Raw genomic sequence first — 23,680 nt, 5'->3', positions numbered from 1 at the left:
GTCTTCCCTCTCTTCTTCCGCGGATGTGTGCGTGATTTGAAAGCATGAGGTAACAGTTAAAGATTTTTTGTCTTTCCTAGAGTGGTCGTTGCTTGGTTCCGTCCCGAGCCTTTGTTCTGTTTAGATGCTGAAGAGCGAAGCATGAAAGTGAGGCTTCCTGATGTAGTTCCCGTGGTACCTTCAGACCCACGGATCCCACTGACCAAACTGATTGCTGACTGGTGCTGGAAGGAAAGAATGGATCCGTCCCAAATAGCCGCGACTCCAGCCAATTGTTGGAGTCTTCCCAGCAGTATTTGTTGGCCAACTGTGTAATAGGCTGCTTAGAGGTCAAGGAATTTGAAGTTTATACTCAAGGGTCAGTCCAAGGACAGCTGCAGCTGGTTTCTAGCTTTAGTCAGGGTGGGTTTGGTGCCTGCTGCGGGCCTGAACCCATCCTAGTGATAACGAAGGACAATACTTATTTCAGTGTCCTCGTGGGACTGTCTTGTAACCTCAGTTTGCATCAACCGGCTGGTTTAGTTACGGTACACTGGAGATTGACAGTTTGATGGTCTCAATATTTTCCGGTATTTTTTTAACATGACAGTCGCTTGTCTTATGAGATCTGATACCACGACATGTTTTATTACTGGTAAGGGACATTTCCATATCCTCTTTAAATGAATAACTGGAGATAAGCCGTCTAGGTACATTTGCCCTATCTCATCATCCAATAATCTTAACATGTACTATTGCTCCTGCTAACATTTCCACCTACCCCAAGGGGGTGGGGAGGGAACTTTTCCTTGAGCACAACAATAGTAAGGAAATCTTGGAAAATGGGAAGCTGTTGAGATGTACATTTGTTTTGTAATATACGTACATGAGCCACTATCACAGAATGCCTCTGTCCTCAAGAAAACATTAGATTAGATGAAGTGACACAAACCATCTCCCAGAGATCAAAGAGTGTCGTGATTTACACTAACGCTCCTGCCGTACATACATCTTGACCATTACGGGCAATTATAATGGACCAGTTTTTCCACTTATTGCAATTTTTTATTTCAATGTCATCATCATTCTCCAGGTTGGGTAGAGCTCACTCTCCCAGGTTCCTCCACCATGAGCTCCCTTCACTTGAAACTCTTGGGTGGAGCTCTGGTGCACGTAAAATATTCTTTCAGGGTAAAATGGGGAGTAGCAGACTTAATATTAAGGAAGAAGGAGCTGCTCTGTGGCAATCTGGACAAGCGTTATTTTCGGGGCCCTGGGTAATTTAGTTTATAAGGGAATGGCTCACCTGCCCTAGGGCCTAAGGTCCCTACTTCAGTGTGTTGAAGGATCTAACACCTTCAACTCGTATTCTGGAATGTTTGTGAAGAGGAATGACAATGAAATCTCATTAACTCATCAGCTATCAAAGTCAGCTGTAGAAATGGCAACAGTGATCCCATAAATGTGATGATCTTCCCCTCCTAGGCAACATGGCATGAGCTTTAGGTGCTGCAGCACACGAGTGAATAAGAGGCTTTATAAGAGAGCCAAAGTTTAGTCCGAAGCTTCAACAGCACAGGGACTCCAGTAGGACCTAAGCGCCGGCAGAGTTGCAACACATAAAAGGGAGCAATCTCTTTGGATAACATAGCAAACCAAGATGCTCTTACCACATGCGGTGTTTACTCAGATGCACATAAGAAAATGATCAAAAGGCAGCGGTCTTAGAGTGCGCAATGTTACACATGCATGGCATGGAACCCAGCGTTCCACACTCCAAGCTCAAATGATTCTGCAATTTGCAGCGAAACGGAGTTTGCTATTGTCCAATGCACAGAGCATTGGCCAGAATCCATTCTAGTATCTTACTTGGATTTGCAGGGCAAACGCTACAAAACCCTGAAAGACCCATGTCCAACTATAATTTTTATGAAATGGAAAGCATAACCCCAGGAACACATGATCTTTCATGACCTAGGAAACTGTAAAATATTTGGTGATGAAAAAACATAGGAAGCCAACGTTCCAACGAGGAAAAGGAACTGCTGCTATCCTAGGATTTATCAATGCCTAGAGAGAGTTTTTGGTTGCAGATGCACAAAGAGGTACTGGCTTTTCCAGGGACTGTGGAGTGATGAGGATTAAAGGAATGTGTAGAGGGTCCAATAGGATGGTCAAAACTGGGTTGACTCAAGCCAGAGGTTTGGATTGAATTTATTGATTACACTTTGAGGGGTATTGTACACGCAGACGTTAAACGAGTAATATGCTGAGAACACCGGAAGTGGCAGCCCTTACAGACTTGAAGGATTCTGGGCTTAAAAGAAACCACAGAGGACTCAACACATTGAAAGCTGTGCTTATAGCAGGATTTTAGTCCGCTTGAGGAATGCTTCGCGGGATCTTTGTTAGTCATCCTTTTAACACCTATGGGAGTTTAGTTTGTTAGCATGGTGGGCTACTCAAATCTTAGGTAGTTGTGGTCAACAATAAAAACGGATCTAAAGTACAATGTTGACTGAGGTGCATTCTAAGTTGGTTGTACATTTGAGGCTAACCTACAAACCCATCTTTCTATAAAAATAAGGAATTGAACTAAAGCATACACCTCTTTCTCGCACTCCTTTAAACATTTCCAAGTAAACTAGCCATTAACTACAGGAGTGTAGGAATGTGACTTTATTTTGTTTGCACTTTTCAATTAGAATTCATCATGAGTTTGGAACTGGTGTAAGACAAACCTATCTCAACACTTACCTGAATATCTCTCCGATGCTCTGCAAGGCAGTTCATTACGAAGCTCCAAAAATACCCAAAATGGCTTACATCAGTCTAGAAATCACGTGAACTGTCACCATAAATAATCACTAGAGATTCTCTAAAGGGACCACACAGTGTGGAGAAAAAAGTTCTAATAACTCAGTCCTGGATCACCAGCAATAAACATTCTAGAATGTCACCTTATTTTATGACGTTTGTTAGAGTTTTTAGATTTATTGGGACATCATTCCCCGGATAGCCCCTTAAAATCTAGTCTTATCCAACGTGCTGACAGATGCATCACCGTCAGCTGTTTTTCTGATGTAAGAAAGTAATGCTGTATTTAGATATAACCAAAAGCTGTGAGGTTCTGAAATATGTTGGGAAATTATATCATATTTCATTTTAGGCAATCTGATAATAGTTACAATAACCAAATCGTGTTAAGATGGTGACGGCTATGCAACTGTTTGTGGCATTCCACTGTATCCTTCAGGTGTACGCAGATGGAGCATGCAGGCATACTATCAGTGGCTGCAGAATTATAGTCCAGCAGAAGTCAGTGTCAAAGGATAATCTGAAGGAGGGTGACAGAGAGGTGCAAACAGGAAGCAGACAGACAGTAAGCACAGACTGGGAGAAGACGCAGCTCGGTGGTCTATGGCTTCTTTCATAATATAACATTTAGGACCACTACTTCCTAATAAACCCACCTGGCGGAGGAGCATTGGAACAATGAAACTTGGGAATTTGGGAGTCATAGTCAGGCCGGTCAACACCATAGCCTAGAAATTTCCCCAGCTCAAACACAGAAATGCAAGCGCATGTTTTTGATATCATCGGACAGGGCCGAGAAATTTCAAGTCAGAGTTTTAGACTTGAGGAATCAATCACCTGAACAAAACCCTTCCCATAATCAGTCAGCGGTAACAGCCTTACCAGTCATCCAGAGTGATAGGGATGCCAATAAATCTGAATTACAATATGGCAGACTACATCTTCTCTATGGAAACGATTCCAGAAGCACAATTTAGGGGTGTGCGTGGCGGGCAGTGGAGAAGACTATGGCAGTGTCAGCCATTCATTTTCTTCAGTCACATAAAGCTCTTAAAGCTCTGGAGTATGTGCTTAAAAATATATACTTTCGAGGTGAACAGAAGCCAGAGTCCTCGGGCTGCGTCAGAAGTGTCAAAGTGAAGGGTGTCACAGAGGAGCCCTGCAGAGGTGTCACATGAGGGCCCGATTACCATGAAAATAAGAAAATGAGCAGTCGCCGGCATGTGTTCCTGCCAGTTCAGCTCTACGCGGCTTTAGAGGAATCGCCTCTCCCAGCTGAGTTGGGAATGAAACCTCCAGGAACGGGCAATGCCTGTTATTCATACATTCGGCAATTCCTAGTATACAGCCTGCTGAAAAACGCCTGCTACTCAACAGGTCACATTCCAGCCACCGGGTTTGTGAGGCAGCGGGCTTTATCTCACCGGGACCTTGATCTGAATTGGTGATCTAGAGATGAAAAACCGTATGTATTTCAAATCTTTCCAAGGGTAAGCACAAACCTCTTTGTAACTAAACCTTTAAAGGTAACTCAGGAGCTTGCTCACTGGTGCTTTTTTGGGGGGCAGTAAAACATGTCATTTTAAAAGTACAAAATGCTTCTTCTACTATCTTCAAAACCTCAAGCGCCAAACTGATGCACGTCATCCAGTGTTCTTAGCACAAGCCAGCGTTTAGATTTTACGCCAGTCTTCCATCTAACCAGCGCACTTTGTGGAGTGACACCTCTGCACGGGGAGTAGAACAATGCGGTTCAGTGAATGGTGGCGGAGAACTGATGTCAGAATGACAGAAGGAGCAGCTAACCTGTGATGGGCTTGTCACACTTATCTCAGGCACAAAATTGTCATCAAACAGGCTGATGATGTTCTCCTGCTGGAAGTCCTTGCACGGGGTGAGTTTGGGAGGCGGCGGGACTGGCGGGCCTTTTCTCAGCTACATATAAACAAAACGGGAGCAAAGCCATAGCCACACCAGGAGAGAAACAGAGAGACAAAACCAGTCAGCAACACCAGGGAACAGAGGGGCAGGTAAACATTGTCAAACAAGGGTTCACAGTTCATACATGGCAGCAGGCTGCATGGTCTCTGTGCAGAGGAAGTAAACACAATCAGATGGTTATAAACATGGAGAACACACACATTTCAGCATTTTTGGAGGCAGGTTGGGAGATTGGGGACAAGCAAACATCCGGGTACTTCATTACCAGTACAATTTTCACAGGGCACCATAGCGCTGACCTCCTTGTTGGTACTGCTTTTAATGACATCCAGCAAGGCCTTTCATGCCTCAGCACCATTAACCTGTCAGAGCAACTATTTCAGCTTGCGTCACAATGGATCTGCATGTTTCCGCTCTCCCACAGGTTAATATTCTTGCACACTCCTGTTGCTCCTATACACAACTGGGCACGAAATGTCACTTACAAACTAGTGTCTGCTTGTAACTCTTTCCTTATTTTGATGCTGGTGCAGGTAGCAAATGCTGTATTACCTGAGCGATCTAGGCATGAAGCATAAAGGCATCTAACTGGTTAACCGCTCTTAAATGACTGCGCACAAAGTCTGCTCTGAAAGCTTAGCCGTATTTGTCTCACAGTAGTTATTGTTGTAACTTATCTAGATGACATCTGCATGTTGATATGAGAGCCGCTGTTACAGCGCACTAATTACAGGGCTTTAGTTCATTGAGCCCCGGTTGGTCACTGAATGGAGTCTCCCCCATGACATGCTGGTTTCTCTCCAACTCTTGCCCTCTACCGGTCTCTGCCTCTTCTGTTTCAGGCCCCCTCGGACTGCTTATGTCTGTAAATGCAAAAAAATATAGCGGGTACCCCCAAAGTCACCGTGTCTCTGGGGCAAAAACCATAAACTAAAAAAATAAATCGAGATGAAGGGAGTAATAATTTGAGCCAACAAATCCTTCAAACACTATGTATGTGTTTGTGAGACACAACAACTAATTTGTGCAACAAGAAAAAAAAAAACTGAAAATACCCTTTAAATTATTCAATTTACCAATCATGATCCTTGTATTCAGTTTTACATGTATTTTAATCAAAAATTATTTTAAATGTTGGTTCAATTATCAGGCAATCTTTTCTATAAAAAAAAAAAAATCAATATACAAAAACACATTGTACAATACAAATATACATTCAAAGCATTCCCCAAAAACATTTAATAGCCTATATAGCCATCATTTTTAGCACCTCTGTGTCCAGAAAGTGGTTATACATATATGTGCAAAAATATAATCCACCATTCAGGTCGCCATAAAGAAGACACTTCCATTTCTATTTTTTTGCCACCTTATTTAACACGTGGAGCATCCTCTCCTATCAATATCTCTACCTTTAGAGTTGGCTCCTTAAAAGCAATAGTGTTGACACGTTTCGGCCTTTGATTTATGGGCCTCATCAGGATCTATGGTTGACAGGTAATATTGGACTTCACACAACATAAAAATCCATGTTATGGGTGTCAAACTCAAATAGCATCTCCAGCTGGCCACTAAAATTAGGACGCCCAAGCAGGGTAAAAACCAAATTTTCTGAAAAAGGAAATGAAGGCGCTATGGTTCTTTGTTTACCCAAGTGATAGCTGCTCTTTGTGCCGGCGGTCCGGGTCCCTCACAAGTGTCTTTAAATGTACAGAAGAGCTACAAGACAGAGGTCCATATTGGGTGGGTGAGTGATGGTGGATGCAGGCTGGTACTCCCCTCTGTCGTCATATACTCACAGCTGCCTCCATCGTTCCTCTTTCTAACGCCCAAGGGAGGACAACCTCTCTTGAGCCCAAGATAGCAATACAGAAGTAAACAGCATATTAATGGCCGATGTACCCTAGAATAAATGTTCATAGCTACCACAACACAGCTTCACAAGATCCAGCCACTGCACTGACTTCTTTATTCCCACCCGTCTCTCAAGACACGTGCAGACAACAGAAGAACGACACGCAGGAAGCCATTTCGTGAAAAGGGAGAGAGGCAGCAGTCTCGATTGTTTCCACAGCAGGCTCTATCCTTATATACTGCATCACCGACTCTGGCAGTACCTGGATGCTTGAGACGAGTGCAAAAAAGAAACGCATCGTAACTCAATACCTTTGAGCTTGATCAATCCATTTAGTATCATGATCTCATATGTAAAAAAAAAAAAAAAAAGCATTACCCTGTGTAATGTTTTAATGGTTTGAGAACTATGTTTTCCACTGCTTTGCACAAGAACACCCAAAAAGAGCCAGGTGAATACCGGGCTTCACTGTTCTTTTGAAAAAATTCCTTTGGAAGACATACCATCTACATGGGCATTTATGTACACAGAAAAAACAATAGCTGTAATGTAGAAATAACCAAAAGTAATCCTATTGATGAATGTCAGATGCCAGGTACTAAAACTACTTACCAGAGTCAAATGCAATTTACTTCTTAATGTTTACATTACTAGTGATACAAATTTGCACACATACATTGACTCAGTGGCATGGACATCAAGATTTTGAAAAACCACAAAAACTTAGTGATATAAAAAGGCAAATTTGAATGCATTTTTTCCGAAGCGTTAATGGCCACGGCGACACACTGCTCTATAGGGGGGTGGGGGTTGCTCAGGCAGCTGAGGAACAGTCTGGTCTGAGGAACAGAAAGCCACAAAAGCGACACAGCCAAGTTCCTTTCCTGTTTCTCTGCACTCTTGCATCTTCAGACCTATCTTCTCCATCCATGTGCACAAACTTTGTGCTTCTTTGCGGTTGCTGCTGTGGTGCATTGTCAAAAAGCAAAAGTAAACTCCAGTCAGGAGCCATCGCAGCCCATGTTCTGTTGTTTAAATTATATAAGGTGAAGGCAGTTTGTGGTCATGATTATCCTATTATCTGACAAAAAATAATTTCCACACGTTTGTCTCACGCTCAAGTCGACCAACACAGTACGACCGTTAGCATGTTGTACAATAAGGAACATTAAAAAAAAAATGTTGGTCAATGGCAAGGTACCTTGAGGCGTATTGCACAGAGATAAGGATCGGCTGGTGCAGAAACTGCAACAAGATTTGAGAATTTGAAATGCAAGGTACCATCAATGAAGAAACTGAAGTTTCCGGATGATCTCTGGGGGAGGTTGGCCATTAATTTCTTAAGACCATGAAATGTGTTGTCACCAAAATATAAGTTTATCGTTGTGTTGTTGGATCATACTTCCAAGTTGGTAAAGGAACCTTTTTTTAGGCATCCCTAAATAAAATATGGAATGAAAAGTGGGTTAAAATTACTGGTGGATGTATTCTCTGGTGAAAGCTTATAAAAAAGTTTGTATCAGGCAATGATGCATGGTTTATGACACAGGAGATAGTCATGTTAGGGAAAGGCAGGTGTAGAACATAAAAGATGAATCATCAACCATCTCCCAAAGAAGTATGCATCTCAGATACTGAAAAGACTGGTTGTGGGCTAGTTGTGAAAGGGGAAACATAGAGAAATGTCATTAATAGGTGATATAAGATAGATGCTCTGAGTTTAATGAAATATGTCATATAATTCTATGGGGGTCACTCTGTTTAAGGAGTTCAAATGTAGAGAAGCAACAACCTTGTTTAGTCGTAAGTGGTTGAGGGAGCAAACAGAGAAAGTAGTAGACCAGAAGGAAGAAATAATAAGTTATGGACATAACTGAAGAAAGTCAGATAAAAAGTCTGAGGCATGACAGACTGGAACATGTAGAGGCAAAGGTCGTCACAATGGGCAATGCTGTGACAGTGAGGTTGCCAGGTAAGATGATGAAGGGCTGCTTATGGTAGACTTTCTTCAGTTATGTCCATAAAATGTTGGTGAAATGGGCTGCTGTGCAAGAAGAGAAAGGTACCATGGTGGAATTTATAAAAGATAGTGCTGGTTAACACGGCAGAAGTTCACAGATAGGAATCAAGTTGGTTGAGGACTGTGGAGCCCTCTGATGTGTTTAGGAAAATGAGCAGCAATTCTTTCCAAGACACGTGTAAAAAGTGTTCAAATGACATGCTTAACTATGAGATTAGAATTTTGGTGAAGCACATTTTTTTCTTTTACTCTGTCAGTAGTTGTGAATCTATGTGCTGTGGTTGTGTTATTTTGACAGGAAAAAATGCAGTTTTGTGTGCATGGTCTGGCATCTTGTGATGTGTGGGGGAATGAGCAGTATGCTTAAGTGCCAGATGCTTACGATAGTGTGTGGTGCCAGCAGTCTACCTCTGTGTCCACAGTGTGTGGGCTAATACACCTGGGCTCACAACCAGTGTGGATATGTTGCTTTATCAACTTGAAACTATAGTAATTACACCTTCGAGGCAAAAAGACCTGGAATTTAAAGTGCATTAACCTTGAAGTGAGAGATAATAGATCCAGTGTTCTAGAATTATAAGCTAGTGGTTAAGGTATTCAGAAATTCTAACTATTGCTATTGAGAGAGCATAGCATATATAAACTATATTAACATGAAATGTTTATGAATTAAAGTGTGATGATGTCGCATAGAAACTATAATACCAATTTTGCTTAGACGTGCGCTTGAATTGTGACCCCAAAGAGTGGCCACCAATGTATACGCAAACTAATAATGATGATCAAAATGTTTATGTTGCGTTCAAATGAGCTTATACTAACATTTGCGTTATTAAATCTGTATTGAAAACCTCATAGGCCTTAAGTTAGCATGAGCTGCAGCTTAGCTGCTTGGTTCTCATATTAAATGCATTTTTCTATTCTTCAGTGTGCTGACTTACAAAGGGCCATGACCCTGTTCATTCTTTTCTCTTCAATTTGGAAGATGAATGTAACCATGTTAAGATCCGTTCTCACCATCTCCCCTCGTCCACAGACTAAATGTTAAAAGTGAATTGAAACAGTGTAGATTAATGTAATGTACAAGGTCATTCAAACCAGTGAAGACAATGGAACTGCTGACCAAAAGATGTGCAAAGAATTACAGGAGGATGAAATCACACCGGACGTGCCATTTCTGAAGACGTCAATTTTAAGGACCAATCAATAACTTGTAAAACAATATGGGGTGAAGATTAGGATTACCTATGCTTAATTTGATAGGTTAAAGATAGTGGGGTATAACAAACGACCAATAGAATTTTGGGGGAATGTACTACGAAAAAGGGATAAAAACCCATGTCACGAGAAGTCATTTAGAATTAGGTAGGGAATGCTATTGATTTTATCCAGAAACTCTGTCACTCTGTTTGGTGACTTTTTGGTTTACTTAAAACCATCCTCGCCCTTAGATTGCCCATTTACACTTTACCTCCTTATGAGGGAAGTGCCCTTTTGCCCCAAGGCTGAGTTCTGACTGATGGCGATTTGACTGATGTCCTGAAGACGAAGACTGAACCTGTGTGCTGACCTAATCCTTGGAGGGTAATTATGACAATGCATTTGTGATTTGTCTGTTTGCTTTTCCTTTCTAGGTACCAACTCCTTGCTTTGACAGAGACCTTAGCTAGATGTTTTCCAAATTGGTGTTCTAAATTATTTTGCATGAAGCCCAACAGGCGAATGCTAATCAGTGGTTAGGACAGGTGTTCATCGAACTGACGCAAATAGACAAACGACTGAGATTATGCTTTGTTGAACTGACGTGTTATTGACACTCTGATAAATTGATCTATGTTCACACCGTGTTATGTTCTGATGTTTGTGATTCTCGCCTATATGAAAGCTTATCAAAGTTGCCATATTGTGACTATGCTATTATGTTTCTTGGTGTTGAGATTAACGCATTTGCTATTAGATTTTAATTAATAGGGAATAAAATTCATAAAATTCTACTAAACAAGGTTTGGTTATTCATGGCTGAAAGGTCATGGTAGCGTCTCTGAATTGATTAATGACTTTGACTAAAGTGAAATGCATTGTTGTGATAAATATTGATGACATTGATGTATTGATTGATATATTGACTAGCTATCTCATCCTACGGTGTCTCTCAACTGGGTCAAAAGATTCATTGGCCTAAAACGAGTCCTGATGTGTAATAAAATATCACAAAAGGACGCGTTAACACTATCATGCATACTTTCCTTAATTCTAACTTGTGTGTGTTCTGACGGTCTTAGCTTGGATTCGTGAGTGCAGGAATAGTAATCACCGAATTGGAGTATCAGAACACGAGTGGCAAAAGGTTTGAGTTCCAAGACACTTGCAGGGCTTTTGTTCTGAGATCCCATCTGCTTACAGGAAGGGTGCCATAAACTCCAGTGCTAATATTATGTTGCATAATGTACTTCTAACTCCGTTATTACAATGCTTGGGTTCCAAGTTCTCCGCTTGTGATAACTGTGTATTACGTTCCTGCACTGCATTGAGGTCATTATCATTTGTCCATCACACCTGTAATTGAGACCTAAAGTTATAGAAGAGTGGTAAGATAAAAGTAAAGATCCGTAGAAAAGTATGTTTTTTTAAACAGATAAGTAGAAGTCACTGCTTTGACTAAATTATCGCTGGAATTCGCCATCATTCATGTCTTCAACTTACTGAACATTTTTGCAATTCGTAGTGTTTCATAGAAACTCATCAACAAACCTAGCACATTAGGCCAAACAGCACTTGAAGAATTGGAGTTGACCAGGCTAATGCAAGTTTCAGAAAATATTTTAATGTGGATCATGTAGTCACTGAAGCAAGTTTCCTCAATTCGATGTCTGTACTTGGTAAAACAATGGCCCTTTCCCTTGCCCTTGTCCTGCAACAAGAAACATGGACCTCGCATTGCAAGCATGAGGGTTGCTTACAATAAAAAAAGAGCAAAAGCTTGAGAACAGAGGGTCCAGCAGGGGCGGCACCTAAATTAGGGGGGGGAGGAGCGTTGCCTCCCCCGCCAGCAGCAACAGCAGTAAACCTTTTACCAAAAAATGATAAACTGTGTTTATTATCGTTTTTTGGTAAATGGGGCAGGGCCGCAGGCTGTGACGAGCACTGAGGGGCGAGGGCACAGCATCCCCCCACCCCCTCAGTGCGCATGTATGTTTCGCCGACCGCCATGGGCCGGCCAAACACACATGCACAGTAGGCTCTCCCCAGCCCAGCAACACAGTTTCAGGGCTGGAGCAAGTCTGCAAAGGCTATCAATCTGCCTGGAGGCCCCCTGGCAGGGCGCTCCCAGCCATTCCCGATGCTGCTTTGAGCAGCGTCAGGATTGGCCACAGGGCAGGCTGGGAGCCTGTGCCTGCATGCAGCAGAGGAGACGGAGGAGTGGTGTGGCATGCTGGTAATGTTTTTTAAAAAAAATAAATTGTACCCCTTACCATTTCCACCACCCCTGTGAGCCACACCCACCCTGCCCCACGTGAGCACAGCGAACCGTGACTGGTGTCCAGGGAAGGGAATGGAACAGGAAGAACAAAACAAAAAAACAAAAAAGAGCTAGTAAGAAAACAGGCGACAAAAGTAAAAAAAATAAAAAAAAAAAAAAAAACAAGATGTGAAAATAAGGGAAAACTGAACAAATACAGAAACGGAAAGAGATTAAAGGGGTTTGAGATAAAAGAAGGACTTTGCAGAATGTAAGCGAAGGAGAATAAAGAAAAAAACATGGGAAGAGGCGAGAGTGATACAAGGAGAGCAACATAGTAGGAGATACGGAGAAACAGAAGCAGAAATACAGCTTAAGAAATGGAAAAGGAAAAGAAGAGAAAAGTTGAAGAGAAAAGAAGAGCGTAAGGAAGAGAAAACTTAGGGTAAGAAATAGAACAATGAGGTGAACGAAATGAAGGGGAAAGAGCAAGCAACATCTGAAAATTCTGTGCAGTGTTCACGAAAGTGTACAAATAAATATCAGCCTCTCCTTTAAATGCTCCAGGCACTGCACCAAGCCACGTGCCTCTCACAACAGCCCCCGCACAGCCTGCTCACACCGCCACGACGCAGGGAACAGCCGAATGAAGGACCTGGGGCGAGGAGGCAGAATGCCTCTAAATTACCTGCGACGGTGACTTGGTTAGTGTGGCTGTGGGCACTTCTCCAAGGGTAGCGGGAGCTGCGGGGGCAGATGGGGTGATGGCAGCCGCAGGGGCCTCCTCTGGCTTGTGGTTGGCAGGCTTGGCCTCGGGGCTGGTGAGCGGAGAGCCGTCCGAAGGAAGTGAGGGGGTTTTGGTTACTTTTTCTGAGCTGGTCTCGCTGCACAAACAAAAAATATTTCCAAGACTTAGATAGTCGAAAGAGACAGCAAATGCACAACAGCAATACAGACTGGGCACACTAATTCATTAATATGCTTTTCTGCAAATTCAAAAACTGCAGGCCCACAAATATGGAAAACCTAGTACTTGCTAACCTCTGGGTTAATTGCAAAGTTGATTACTTAGCGGACACATTTTGCTAAAAATAATACTTCTGATGTTTCAAAGATGAGTAAATACTTTTATATAGAAATGATATAGTTTAGGTCTGCCCCCTTGATTCCACCATAACTTTAAAGGTCCGTACCATGCAAGACACTGGTCGGGCATATCTTCTACTACTGCAAAAGCTGTGACGTCAAGAGGGTGTAAGCAGCTTCATTATATTAAGTATCTTCAGCCCTCACATTATCTTAGGCTGGGGCCCTTTAATCCAACATTATTTCTTTAGATCATATATTTCAGTGAATAAAAGATATGCACCTTTAAATACTAGTGTAGGCTGCAGATTCGCGTCTGCAGCAGTTAACACCATACTCGCATACTAGATGTATGCGACTAAGGGGAAAAGAACATTTCCCCTGAAGGAAATTAAAAGGTGTCTCTATCCAGCATAAGTGCACAGCGTGTGAACAGGGTGCAAGATGGGTAGGCAAATGGGACATGGGGAGAAGTGGGGAAAATATTTAACTTAAATCCCCAATTTCGGTTTGGACCGAAACTAAACTCTATAAAAGAAAGGCTAAGTGTTTGTAAGTGTCCATGATAGGCCTACATAATAGTCTTCTGAAAATGTGATTTATTTCTTCTCGGTAAGAGGAGTACGAGCGAAATCCAGTCCCAAGCAGGATGCATAGCATCCCAAACCAGATTCTTTTGCACTCCTTTTGGGTCTGGTGGGACCTGCAGGGCACACCACAGGGGACAGCTACGCTGCAATCAGACCTCAAGATAAAACCCTATCATTTTATTCACCACGGTTGTTTGTGCTTTATGTTTTGACTGCGCAGGAGAACTTCTCGCTCTCCACTGCCCCATCGGGCAATTAAATAACAAGTCCCGAGTTTCCAGCAGAAAACAAGGTCAGTACCTCCAGGAAGAATTTAACAGGGCCTCCACCTACACCCGGAGTTGGCAATAATGGTAGGTAGAAACGTGTAACATAGGGATGGGCTACCCGTTGGTACTGGATGCCAAAATGGATACAAAATGAAATGGAAGGAGGGAACCACAGTGAAATAAACAGGCACTTGGGAGGGCCACTTCAACATAACTGCTGTGCGTGTCCCCTTAGTGCAAGAGCCACATGAACTATTGTCAACCTGCCGTTGACAAAGGGAGTCAATGGAGGTCCTCTTGTACCCTACTCCTACACCCTGCCACGTATTTATGAGAGGCGATTGAACTCCTGAAGGTTGTAAGAGGGAAACTGGACCATCAGGCTCATCCTCCGTGGACATCAACACATATGCTCTGCCACGTGCCCAGGGTCCAAAGGTGGGGTGGAGCAAGGCCACAACCAAGAAGTTGGCAATATCCCTGCCTATAAATCAAGCAGACAGAAGGTGAAAGTTTTGCGGGCAGAAGCAGAACGCCCTATATAGGGAATGCAGGACTTATATAGAAAAATGTATGTGAAAATCCCACCAGTGCCAATAGCTGCAGAAAATAAATTATGTAGGAATGCAAATCAATGTACTTTTATATTTGTGTGAAAACCTTTTCAAAATAATGAACAGTAGCCAATTGCTAAAGAGGGATTTTGCAGGTTTAGATGCCAAAAGCTTGGCTTGTTACACCAACATGCATAACTGGTGTTCTTATTCATCAAAAGCAGGTGGAAATCTATCAATGAATGTGATGCGAATCGTGTCTCATCACATTGTGCCACGTGCTGATTTATCGGCCAGGAGTGTTCCACTAAAAGGCAAGGTGGATGCAGGAACGTCAAAGTGACCTCAGACTCATCCACTGTACTGGACATGGTGTCTGTTGCATGGTGGTGCTCTTCTGGGGACGCAGGGGACAGCACCTTCTGAATCAGGTATTGAATGTGCCACATAAACGTGCACTGAACTTTGATTGCTACAATGTGCTTATCCACTGCTTTGTTATATTTTTAGTTGGTGAGTGTTGTACATAACATGTTTATTTTCTACGTGTAGTTTATGTATGGTGTAAAATGGTGTGCATAAACTGTAAGCACAATTTATGGTATTGCTTGTACTGCTGCAGTAGGAACATATAGGGGTCTTCCTAGGTATTGCTTGCATTGCATACTTTGGGGCGTTCGCAGTGTTGTCAGATTGGAATGATGGTACTGGGATGTGCTTCAATGTCGCACTTCTTAATGGTCGCTGGTAATGGGTTCTCAGCAAGTACTGAGTTTGCTTTTTACACTGAGGTGAGTATCTCTCAACCCTTAAAAAGCTACTTTCCTTTAAAGTAGAACTTAAAACAGTTTCTTTACATATGCAAATTGCATGCTTTCACAAAAAACCTACCTGCTATATTCCTTAAAATCACGCACGACCCTGAATTACTATTTTCCTCCTTTCTTTTTAATGCGCCTTGCCTTCCACTACGTACCTCTACTACATATAACTAAAATCTGTCTTCAAGCTTTTTTAAAATAACTTGCTTCTCACCTACCCCACCTCTAACAATCTCACTTAAGTCACTAATGGACCACAAAGAAATTAAAGCCTGGAATGTTTTTCTGTAGCATTCAAGACTAACTCCAATAACCAAATGGACTGACCACTAACTGTGGGCTCCACGGCAGAATGCTACTCGCCATGACGAGCTTCAATGCCTCGTCAGGGATATTATGAGCTATACTAATGCAATTTTAATTCAATTCAATTGGGAAAGGGACATCTCTGTATTTCTTTGCATGGTCAGCCACTACACGAATGCAGCTGTCAGGAAAAGCTTCTTAGAGAAAAAAAAGAGAAAGAATTTGGCAAACTGCATGTCATGATGCATACAATGTGGGGTTTTATCATACGATGGCAAAGGTCTGTGTTTAGCAATAGCATGTTGGCCATTTTACTGTAAAGGTTGGTTCATTTTTTTGTTTTTCGGATTTCTGCCACCTTCAATGTGACAATGGAGTGTTTGCTGATTGGCTGGAAGGGTGACATCCCCTCAACCCATGCTCCCTGAATGGCTAATGAATCTGAAAGTGCCTGAAGTTAAAAAGGGACAAAAGATGGGCGATCAAAACAGAAGTAAGAGAGATTACAGAAAATCATTAACATGAATTCAAGGTGTAGGACTGGAGTGAGATGGGTTAGAATGAAAGGGCAGAGTGGATGTCATTAAGAAGCATACTGGCAGGAAAGAACAGAGAGATTGAGAAAAGAACAAAGTTGGCAGATGAAGTTACACACTGCCAAGCAAGTTAGATCCTGACAGGCAAGCAAGTGGCACACCTGGCAAGTGGATGGAGGAAAATAGACTGGCATCTGGCATACCCAATCTCCCTCACCAACCAAAAAAAGAAGAAAGAAAAAAAAAGTCAAACAGTATCAAAGTGAATGCAGAAACATACAGCTTGCCAAACATTTCTCTCTAAGTGCACCTTTTAGATTGGAATTGACAAATAGATCCCTTATCCCTTCTCAAACCTGAAAATGAAAGCACCGGAGAAGAGTATGTAAAATCAGCCTTCCACCGCTAATCTTCTTCTAACCTTCAACCTCACTGACCTGGTCAGTGAACTGCTCTGCCATCGCGTAGCTCCACCGGCAAGTGAAGCCCTTCTCTAGCCCTGAACTCTGACCTTTGTCATTAGTTGAAGGCCCTCCTTCACCCACAGGCTTCTGCCTGCGCTTCATCCCTGGTGTCTAGTGGGAGGGCTCTGCTCTTCTGCTAGACTGCCCTCTGCCTCTTTTCTATTTTTTTTCTTTTGTGTGCTTTTTTTTGTGCCTTTCGCGTTCTGCGCTTTCCTCTATCTTTCCCTCATTTTCTCCTCACTCCTCTCTTTCTCTCCGCCGCTGCTGCCCCCGCAGCCCTGACCCCCCTTTTTCTCACTGATTCCCACTCCCTCCTCCCAGCTGTCCTCTCTTCCACCCCTCTCCCCACTTAATGGCAGCCACTGCGTGGTAGGAAGAGCAACCTCACTGACCTGGTCAGTGAACTGCTCTGCCACTGTGTAGCTCCACCGGCAAGTGAAGTCCTTCGGTCCCTGAACTCTGACCTCTGTCACTAGTTTTAGGTCCGCCCCCACCTTCAGGCTTCTGCCTGCGCCTCATCCCTGGTGTCTAGTGAGAGGGCTCTGCTCTTCTGCTGGACTGCCCTCTGCCTCTTTTCTCCTCGTTTTTTAGGTTGAGCATAGCGTTCGACGTGTTGTATACTTTTAAGTATACTGATAATATGGATTTAAGCGATTATTTGTTGGTTCCAGTGTCCTTCAAAATCCTTGCTTGCTAGTGGTTAGTTCTGCTTCTTTGTCCTGCCTTTTTCTCTATGGGAGCTGCGCCAACTACAGTCTTATTACTTTATGTCCTGTTTATCTCTTCTGTAGAGGACTTCTTTTCTCTTGAATTTGCCTGTTGGTCTTACACTGTGGGTGCATGTTCAGTCCCTCCACCCCACCAGCTCCCTCTGCAAACAAAACCAACAGGAGACAGGGGACTTTTCCAGTCCCCGTTCTTTATCTTAGCTCTTTGGTTTGGCTTGTAATGGAGAGCTTTATTTTCCTTGTTGCCTCAGACATAGCCATAAAAAAACAGCTGCTGTGTTCAGATCAGACCTGCTTCAAGGGTGTGCCCTGCTGATCAGTGACTGAAAGCACGATGTTTGTATGAGTATGATCCCACATGCTTGTATTTAAATACAGCAAAAATGCAACTTACAATTTATTTACACAAACTAAATACACTGAAAAAATGAGAAACAGGCACAAAAATGTACAGAAAACACTGCAAGGGCAGCTTTGGACCCCATAAGGCTATAGCTGGCATTGCCTCTGTAAGGGGTTCCTTAAAACCGCCCTCGCTCTCGTGTTGTCCTTCCTGCCCTCCCTTCTGCAGTTGAATGCTTTGCTTTGACCCTGTCCCCATGAGAGGCTCGCTTTTCGGGTTGTGTAACACTCAGGCCTGAGTAATGCTTCCGCATGATGAAAACGGTATTTGAAACAATCTATTTAAGAATTATTGAATGGCATCAGAGTAGGACTCTGTGCCGAACGGAGCTGGCTCTATCAGGGGGCACCGCAAAGTCTGGGGCCCTGGGCAAGGGCCCACTTTGCCTATGCCTTTTCTCTGGTGCTACAGGGAATTCCCATCCCCATCAAAGACGCTGTGTATTAATGACCTGTTAGGCCCCACTTTGTGAAAGGGGGACTTCAAGGATGTGCCCTGAAGTCTGGGCTTTCAACTGAACCACCCAGAAAAGCTTTTCTTTCACAGGTTTAAACTGAAGCCTTTAAACGTGAGGAGAAACTGGTGAAAGTAGCCCAGGTCACAGGTTAGCAGGGCTCCCTCATCTTGGGTGACAGCCTCCTTTCGCTGGCTGTTTTATGTCCAAGGCTTTGGGGGCGGGGTGGGCAGTGCTAGTCAGCAGCCCCTCATTGCCCTGGACAAATTGCAGAAAAACGTTTTGTCATGTTCATTTCACACATAAAATGAAATAACGTTCTCGGACCATGCTGCGCACTGTGTCACTGCCCAGGTTATATGCACAAGTACCCTCTGAAGTTAAACGGAAGAGCTGTGCTCTGCTGTTCTTTAACTCTGTGTTTAGACAAGAGTTACGGCCTCCTGTGAAGTGACCACATTCCAGGGATTGTCAAAGCTTGGCAGGATGGACTCTTTGTAGGCATTGGAGGCGGGGTGTGACGTGCTACCCAGCTGCACTTTAGTTTTCCTAGACAGCAGCCACCTATTGACGCCACAAGAGCATTTTATCCCGTAAATGTATCACACAAAGTGAAATTATGCATCTCTGTGCCAATGTTTTTAATTAAAATCCAAAACAAGTAACTGCAAGTCTTTGAAGTGTCTGGCATCTAGCATAGAGGCTTCCAGCAGATATGCCTGCACTGGAATAACGTCCCGGAAACCGTGCAGGGATGTACCCAGAGGTCAGCCTGCCAGACATCTAGGAGAAGGCCCCATGAAATACAGGTTATCCGAGTTAAAAAGTAACCAGCATGATTGTGACTCACCTCACATCCCCTTTACTGAATGTTCAGTTTTCAGGTTCAGAAAAGACGCGGATATCGCAAATTCACGCAAACCATCCACTCAGTTGTTAGGTAATATTTGTATAATTTTTTTAAAGTATAAATTAGGAAATTAAGAGCCTATGTATGAAAAATGAAAGACAATTTATACAAATTTCAACACTTCTAATACGTGAAAAAGAATTACATTACCACTGAATCATCAAGGATTGTAGCGCCATGGAAAGGAAGTGTTACTCGTTTTCCTAGCTGGCTCAAACTAAACTAACAAGATACCTGTAAGTAAGCCATAAGCAAGCTCTCATCAACAAGAGGCTCCAGCGTCACAGCTTTAGTCCACCAACAGCTAGTGCCTACCCTGTGACATGAAGGGACCACTAACACTGAAGAAAGGCTTTTCCTCGCGGTAATTAAGCGCACTATATGAACTGACGTTTATTGCAGCAATGTTTTTAGCTGAAACCGAAAACACGAGCATGTGAGCCGTTTCGCAGTTTATTTGAAGTGAACAAGCACCCCCTGTCACCAACTCAAAGCAGGTGCAGTTCACCTACCCATGCGTGCCATTCCTCCTGCCCTGCAGCCTGTCGCCTGGGGCTCACCCTTGCAGGAAAAGCAGTTTAGGAACATAGCAATATCTGAAATAACAGTGGCCTTCCTGCACATCCCACTGGCACTCCCTGCACAGCCACAGCTCTGCCTGCACCGTCACAGAATGGAGGGGCCCGCGGAGAGAGAGACTTGTTCTAGTCTCTCCCCGGGCACGTTTGGGAGGACAGGAAGTGGGGCAGGGGCGCCGGACTGGACGAAGGTAAGCAGGGGTGGGTTTTGAACGAGGGTTTATGGGGGGAGGAAGGGGGGTTGGCCTCTTTTCCACACCGACCGTAATAGGAAGGTGCGGAGGTTTGAGGTCCGTGGATCAGGCGAGTGAGAGGGTACACAGCGTCAAAGGTGGGCCGGGAGGTTTTTAATTTTCCTCAGATTGTGGTTTCCTTGGATAATTGAAGCGCGAGGCTCTGTGGCCTCAGCGCGTTAACAGCAGGTGCCCCAGGGGTGTCGGCTGGCGCGCGAGGCCAGACGAGCCCCGCAATGGTTTTTCATTTCCCTATTTTTGAAGCGCGAGGCACGGCAGCCTCAGCGCTTTAAGGGCAGGGGTCCCAGGGGTGGCAGTTTGCGTGCGAGGCCGCGACTGTATATATTCATGCGCCGCTCGGACAGTGCAGAGCTATGGCAACCAGCCATGACGCTGAGGCGGTAAAGGCCGTGCTTCGCCTTTTGGGCGAAGCCGGCGGTTCCGACCTACTCAGGCCGGGGGCTTTGGATGAGGCCTGGGTCGGAATGACACAGCCGACGCGGGCTGCGTCGAGCCGGGTAGCGGCTGCAATTGCCATGTGCGAGTCCCAAGACTCAGATGGAGACAGGAGGTGGGGGGGGGGGGGTGAACAGGAATCAGACACAGGGATGGGGGTGCCTAGCACGCCCAGCCCTTTAATCCTCAGTGGGGCGGCTCAGGGCACATAGGTGTCAGGTCCAGGGGCCATAGGAGAGGGCAGCTCAGGTACAGTATTGGAAGGGCCCCCGGGAGCAGCAGGGGACATTGCGAAGGGTGGGGCCCCTGTTTTACGGGCTGAGGAGGGTGAGCAGCCCTTGGGGGGGTGGCCAGACCCAGGGCAGCCGCGAGACAGGCAAGATTAGCTAAGCCCAAGGCAGACGGGAAGGCAAGGGCTCTTGGGTCCCCTGGCCCTTTCGTGCAGGGAGGCTTGGACCATGCGGAGGCATGGGACCTGGAAGCCAGGATTCGAGAGCAGCGCAGGGTTGTGGCTGAAACTGAGGTCAGGTGGGCTCAGTTCTGCAAGGAGAGGGAAGAATCGGGTACACGGGGTGATGCAATCAAAAGGGCCAGAGAGGTCACGGATGCCAGGGGGTCACAGCCATCTAGTTCAGGTACGTGGAGTTGGGTCTGGGTACCACAGGCTGAGACGGGACGGGGTCAAGAGACTAGTGCGGCTGAAGGGCCGGTCGGCGCTGGAAACCCCAGTGGTGCACACGGCCACGTGGGAAGAAGTAAGTCAATGCCAACAGCTGAGGTTGGCAGAAGAAGGGTGATGCCGGGTGCAACACGGCTCATACACGTTGGTCCGAAGCACTAGAGGGGTCTGCGGCGGCCTTCTCTACACCGCTGGAGCGTGGGTACCACAATGATGGCATTGCAGCTGTTGTTTCCTGACCCACATGGCGCAAACCAACAAAGCTACGGGGTATGTTGAAAACAGGTGTGAGTGGGTAGGCGATGAAGAGTTGGAATTGGATTATGAGGAAGACGGGGATGATTGGGAAGACGGAGAGATTCGGGATGAGGAGGTGAGCGGTGTCGAGAGGGGGGCCAGGGTGCAAGTGCGGCGCAACCTCTTCTCTGCTTTTGTTTTACAGGACGCCGGTTTGGCTGAAAGGCCATCAGGAGCACGGCAAACAATGTCACGTGGTAGATCAATGAAGAGAATGCTGCGCAATTTGGGGGAAATGGACGGAGGTAAGGGGAGATGGTGGTCAGTCTGGGGCGATGGGGGGGGTTGCTAAGGTGCCATGCACAAGCAAATCCATTGGTGTGGGGGATGGGTCAGTGTTGGAGACAACAGGGTTGGTTTCAGGACAGAAGGGAGACGCGAACAAGGACAATGAGGCCTCTACCACAGCAGTTGCAGCAGCAGGTAGTCAGACGACAGGGGACGACACGGGCAAAGAGGACAAGGAGGGGGGAAGTCATAGGAAGTGACTCCCGTACATGGGTTTGGCCATGCCCCTGGGGTCTCACATGGCTGATAAAACAAAGACGAGTATATGGAAACATGAGTATGTAGACGTCTTTAAGCTTCTACACAGGGACATACAGGCCAAGGAGGGATCCAAGGAGGAAGAATGGGAATTGGCACGCAGGCCCAGGGTTCCTATCACAATGGACTATTGGACGTCCGCTTTTCTGATATTCACCAGTATATATTGTAAGAAGTATCCGGACAGGGCTATAGCACTTTTCAAGTACATAGACATCATAAGGAAGGCACAGATGCATTTTGAGGGCTTTGCATGGCTGAGTTATGTTGAAGAGTTTAGGGCTCGGGTGAGTGTAAATCCGGAGAAGCCTTGGGGGGGATGAAGATCCAGAGTTATGGATCCAATGGATGGCATCAGCGCAATCTTCGGCGTCCACGCATACAGCGAGTGGGCTGCCGGTAGTGTATACGCCTTTTCAGTCATGCCTGCCCCGGGAGGGGTGGGCGCGGCTACCAAAACACCAGTGTCCACCACAGGGGCTTGTTGTAACTTCAAAAAAGGTTTTTGCTCACATCCACAGTGTAGGTTTAAACATGACTGCTCCAAGTTGGGGGCCGTCACCCAGTCACTCAATGCTTTTCCCTTTCCAGCCCGGCAGAGCAATGGAGGGCGTCTAGAGGAAGGGGCACGCAAGGCGCTACTGCGCCAAAGGGGTCCTACGCCAGTTAGACTGGAGATTCTGCTGCCTTGGTTATGCATTTATCCAGATGCGGATAAGGCTCGTCAGTTCGAGTGGGGGTTTCAAGAAGGTTTCCGGGTGGGTTATCAGGGTCCCCGAAAGAGGAGGTGGGCAGACAACTTGCGGTCTGCAAATGAGCAGCCTTAGATTGTGCGTGACAAATTGGCAAAAGAGGTGGCACTGGGGAGAATAGCAGGGCTGTTTTATGATTGGCCAAGCGATCAATTGATGATATCCCCTTTGGGAGTTGTACCCAAAAAAGCATCAGGCGAGTTCTGCTTGATTCATCATTTGTCATGGCCTAAGGGAGCGTCGGTCAATTACTTTATAGCGCAAGAAGACACCAAGGTGATTTATGCCTCAGTGGATGATGCTGTGAAGTTAGTTTTGAGGTGCGGGCGGAAGGCGGAAATGGCAAAATGTGACATACAATCTGCCTTTAGGTTGTTGCCCATTCATCCACCAGATTTTGACCTCCTGGGTATGCAGCTGGACGGAGCCATTTATGTGGACAGGGTGTTACCCATGGGCTGTGCAATAGCATGCGCTCTATTTTAAACCTTCAGCACTTTCTTGCAGTTGGTTTTTGTCAGAATAAGTGGCCACCGGAGGGTGACTCACTACTTAGATGATTTCCTATTTGTAGGGTCAGCCACATCCGGGGCCTGTGGTCGGGTGCTGGCAGATTTTCAGAGACTAGCTCAGCAGACAGGATTGCCGTTGGCCCATGAAAAGACAGAGGGGCCGCTATCAGTTTTGACCTTCTTGGGCATTGAATTAGATGCAGACGCACTAGTGGCCAGATTGCCAGTGACAAAAGTGACAGAGATAATTGAATTTCTGGCGATGGTGCGAACACTTCGCAAGATGTATTTGCGAACGGCTCAAAAATTGTTGATACCTTAATTTTGCATGCAGGGTGGTGAGGGGAGGAAAGACATTTTGCAGGCGATTGGGGCTATCCATGTCAGGAGTAGTGCTACCACACCACAGGATAAGGGTTTTGTTGGCCTTGAGA

At 45.0% G+C, this 23,680-nt stretch overlaps 1 protein-coding gene across 24 annotated transcripts in view; it reads right to left on the bottom strand.

The window, feature by feature from the left end:
• The window catches only part of BIN1 (bridging integrator 1), a 504,923-nt gene that overhangs the window by 100,506 nt on the left and 380,737 nt on the right, over window positions 1–23,680 (bottom strand). For 14 of the 24 annotated variants that reach the window (XM_069224563.1, XM_069224567.1, XM_069224566.1 and 11 more), the window contains 2 exons: window positions 12,761–12,956; window positions 4,603–4,731 (listed from right to left, as the gene is read on the bottom strand). In XM_069224563.1, coding sequence (XP_069080664.1) covers window positions 4,603–4,731; window positions 12,761–12,956 — 325 coding nt within the window. The remainder of the gene's footprint in view (window positions 1–4,602; window positions 4,732–12,760; window positions 12,957–23,680) is intronic. The other 10 variants (XM_069224571.1, XM_069224576.1, XM_069224578.1 and 7 more) reach the window with 1 other exon arrangement.

The sequence above is a fragment of the Pleurodeles waltl genome, chromosome 3_1 (assembly GCF_031143425.1).
Source record: "Pleurodeles waltl isolate 20211129_DDA chromosome 3_1, aPleWal1.hap1.20221129, whole genome shotgun sequence".
Classification (NCBI taxonomy): domain Eukaryota; kingdom Metazoa; phylum Chordata; class Amphibia; order Caudata; family Salamandridae; genus Pleurodeles; species Pleurodeles waltl.
This window is presented reverse-complemented; position numbering and strand designations above follow the sequence as displayed.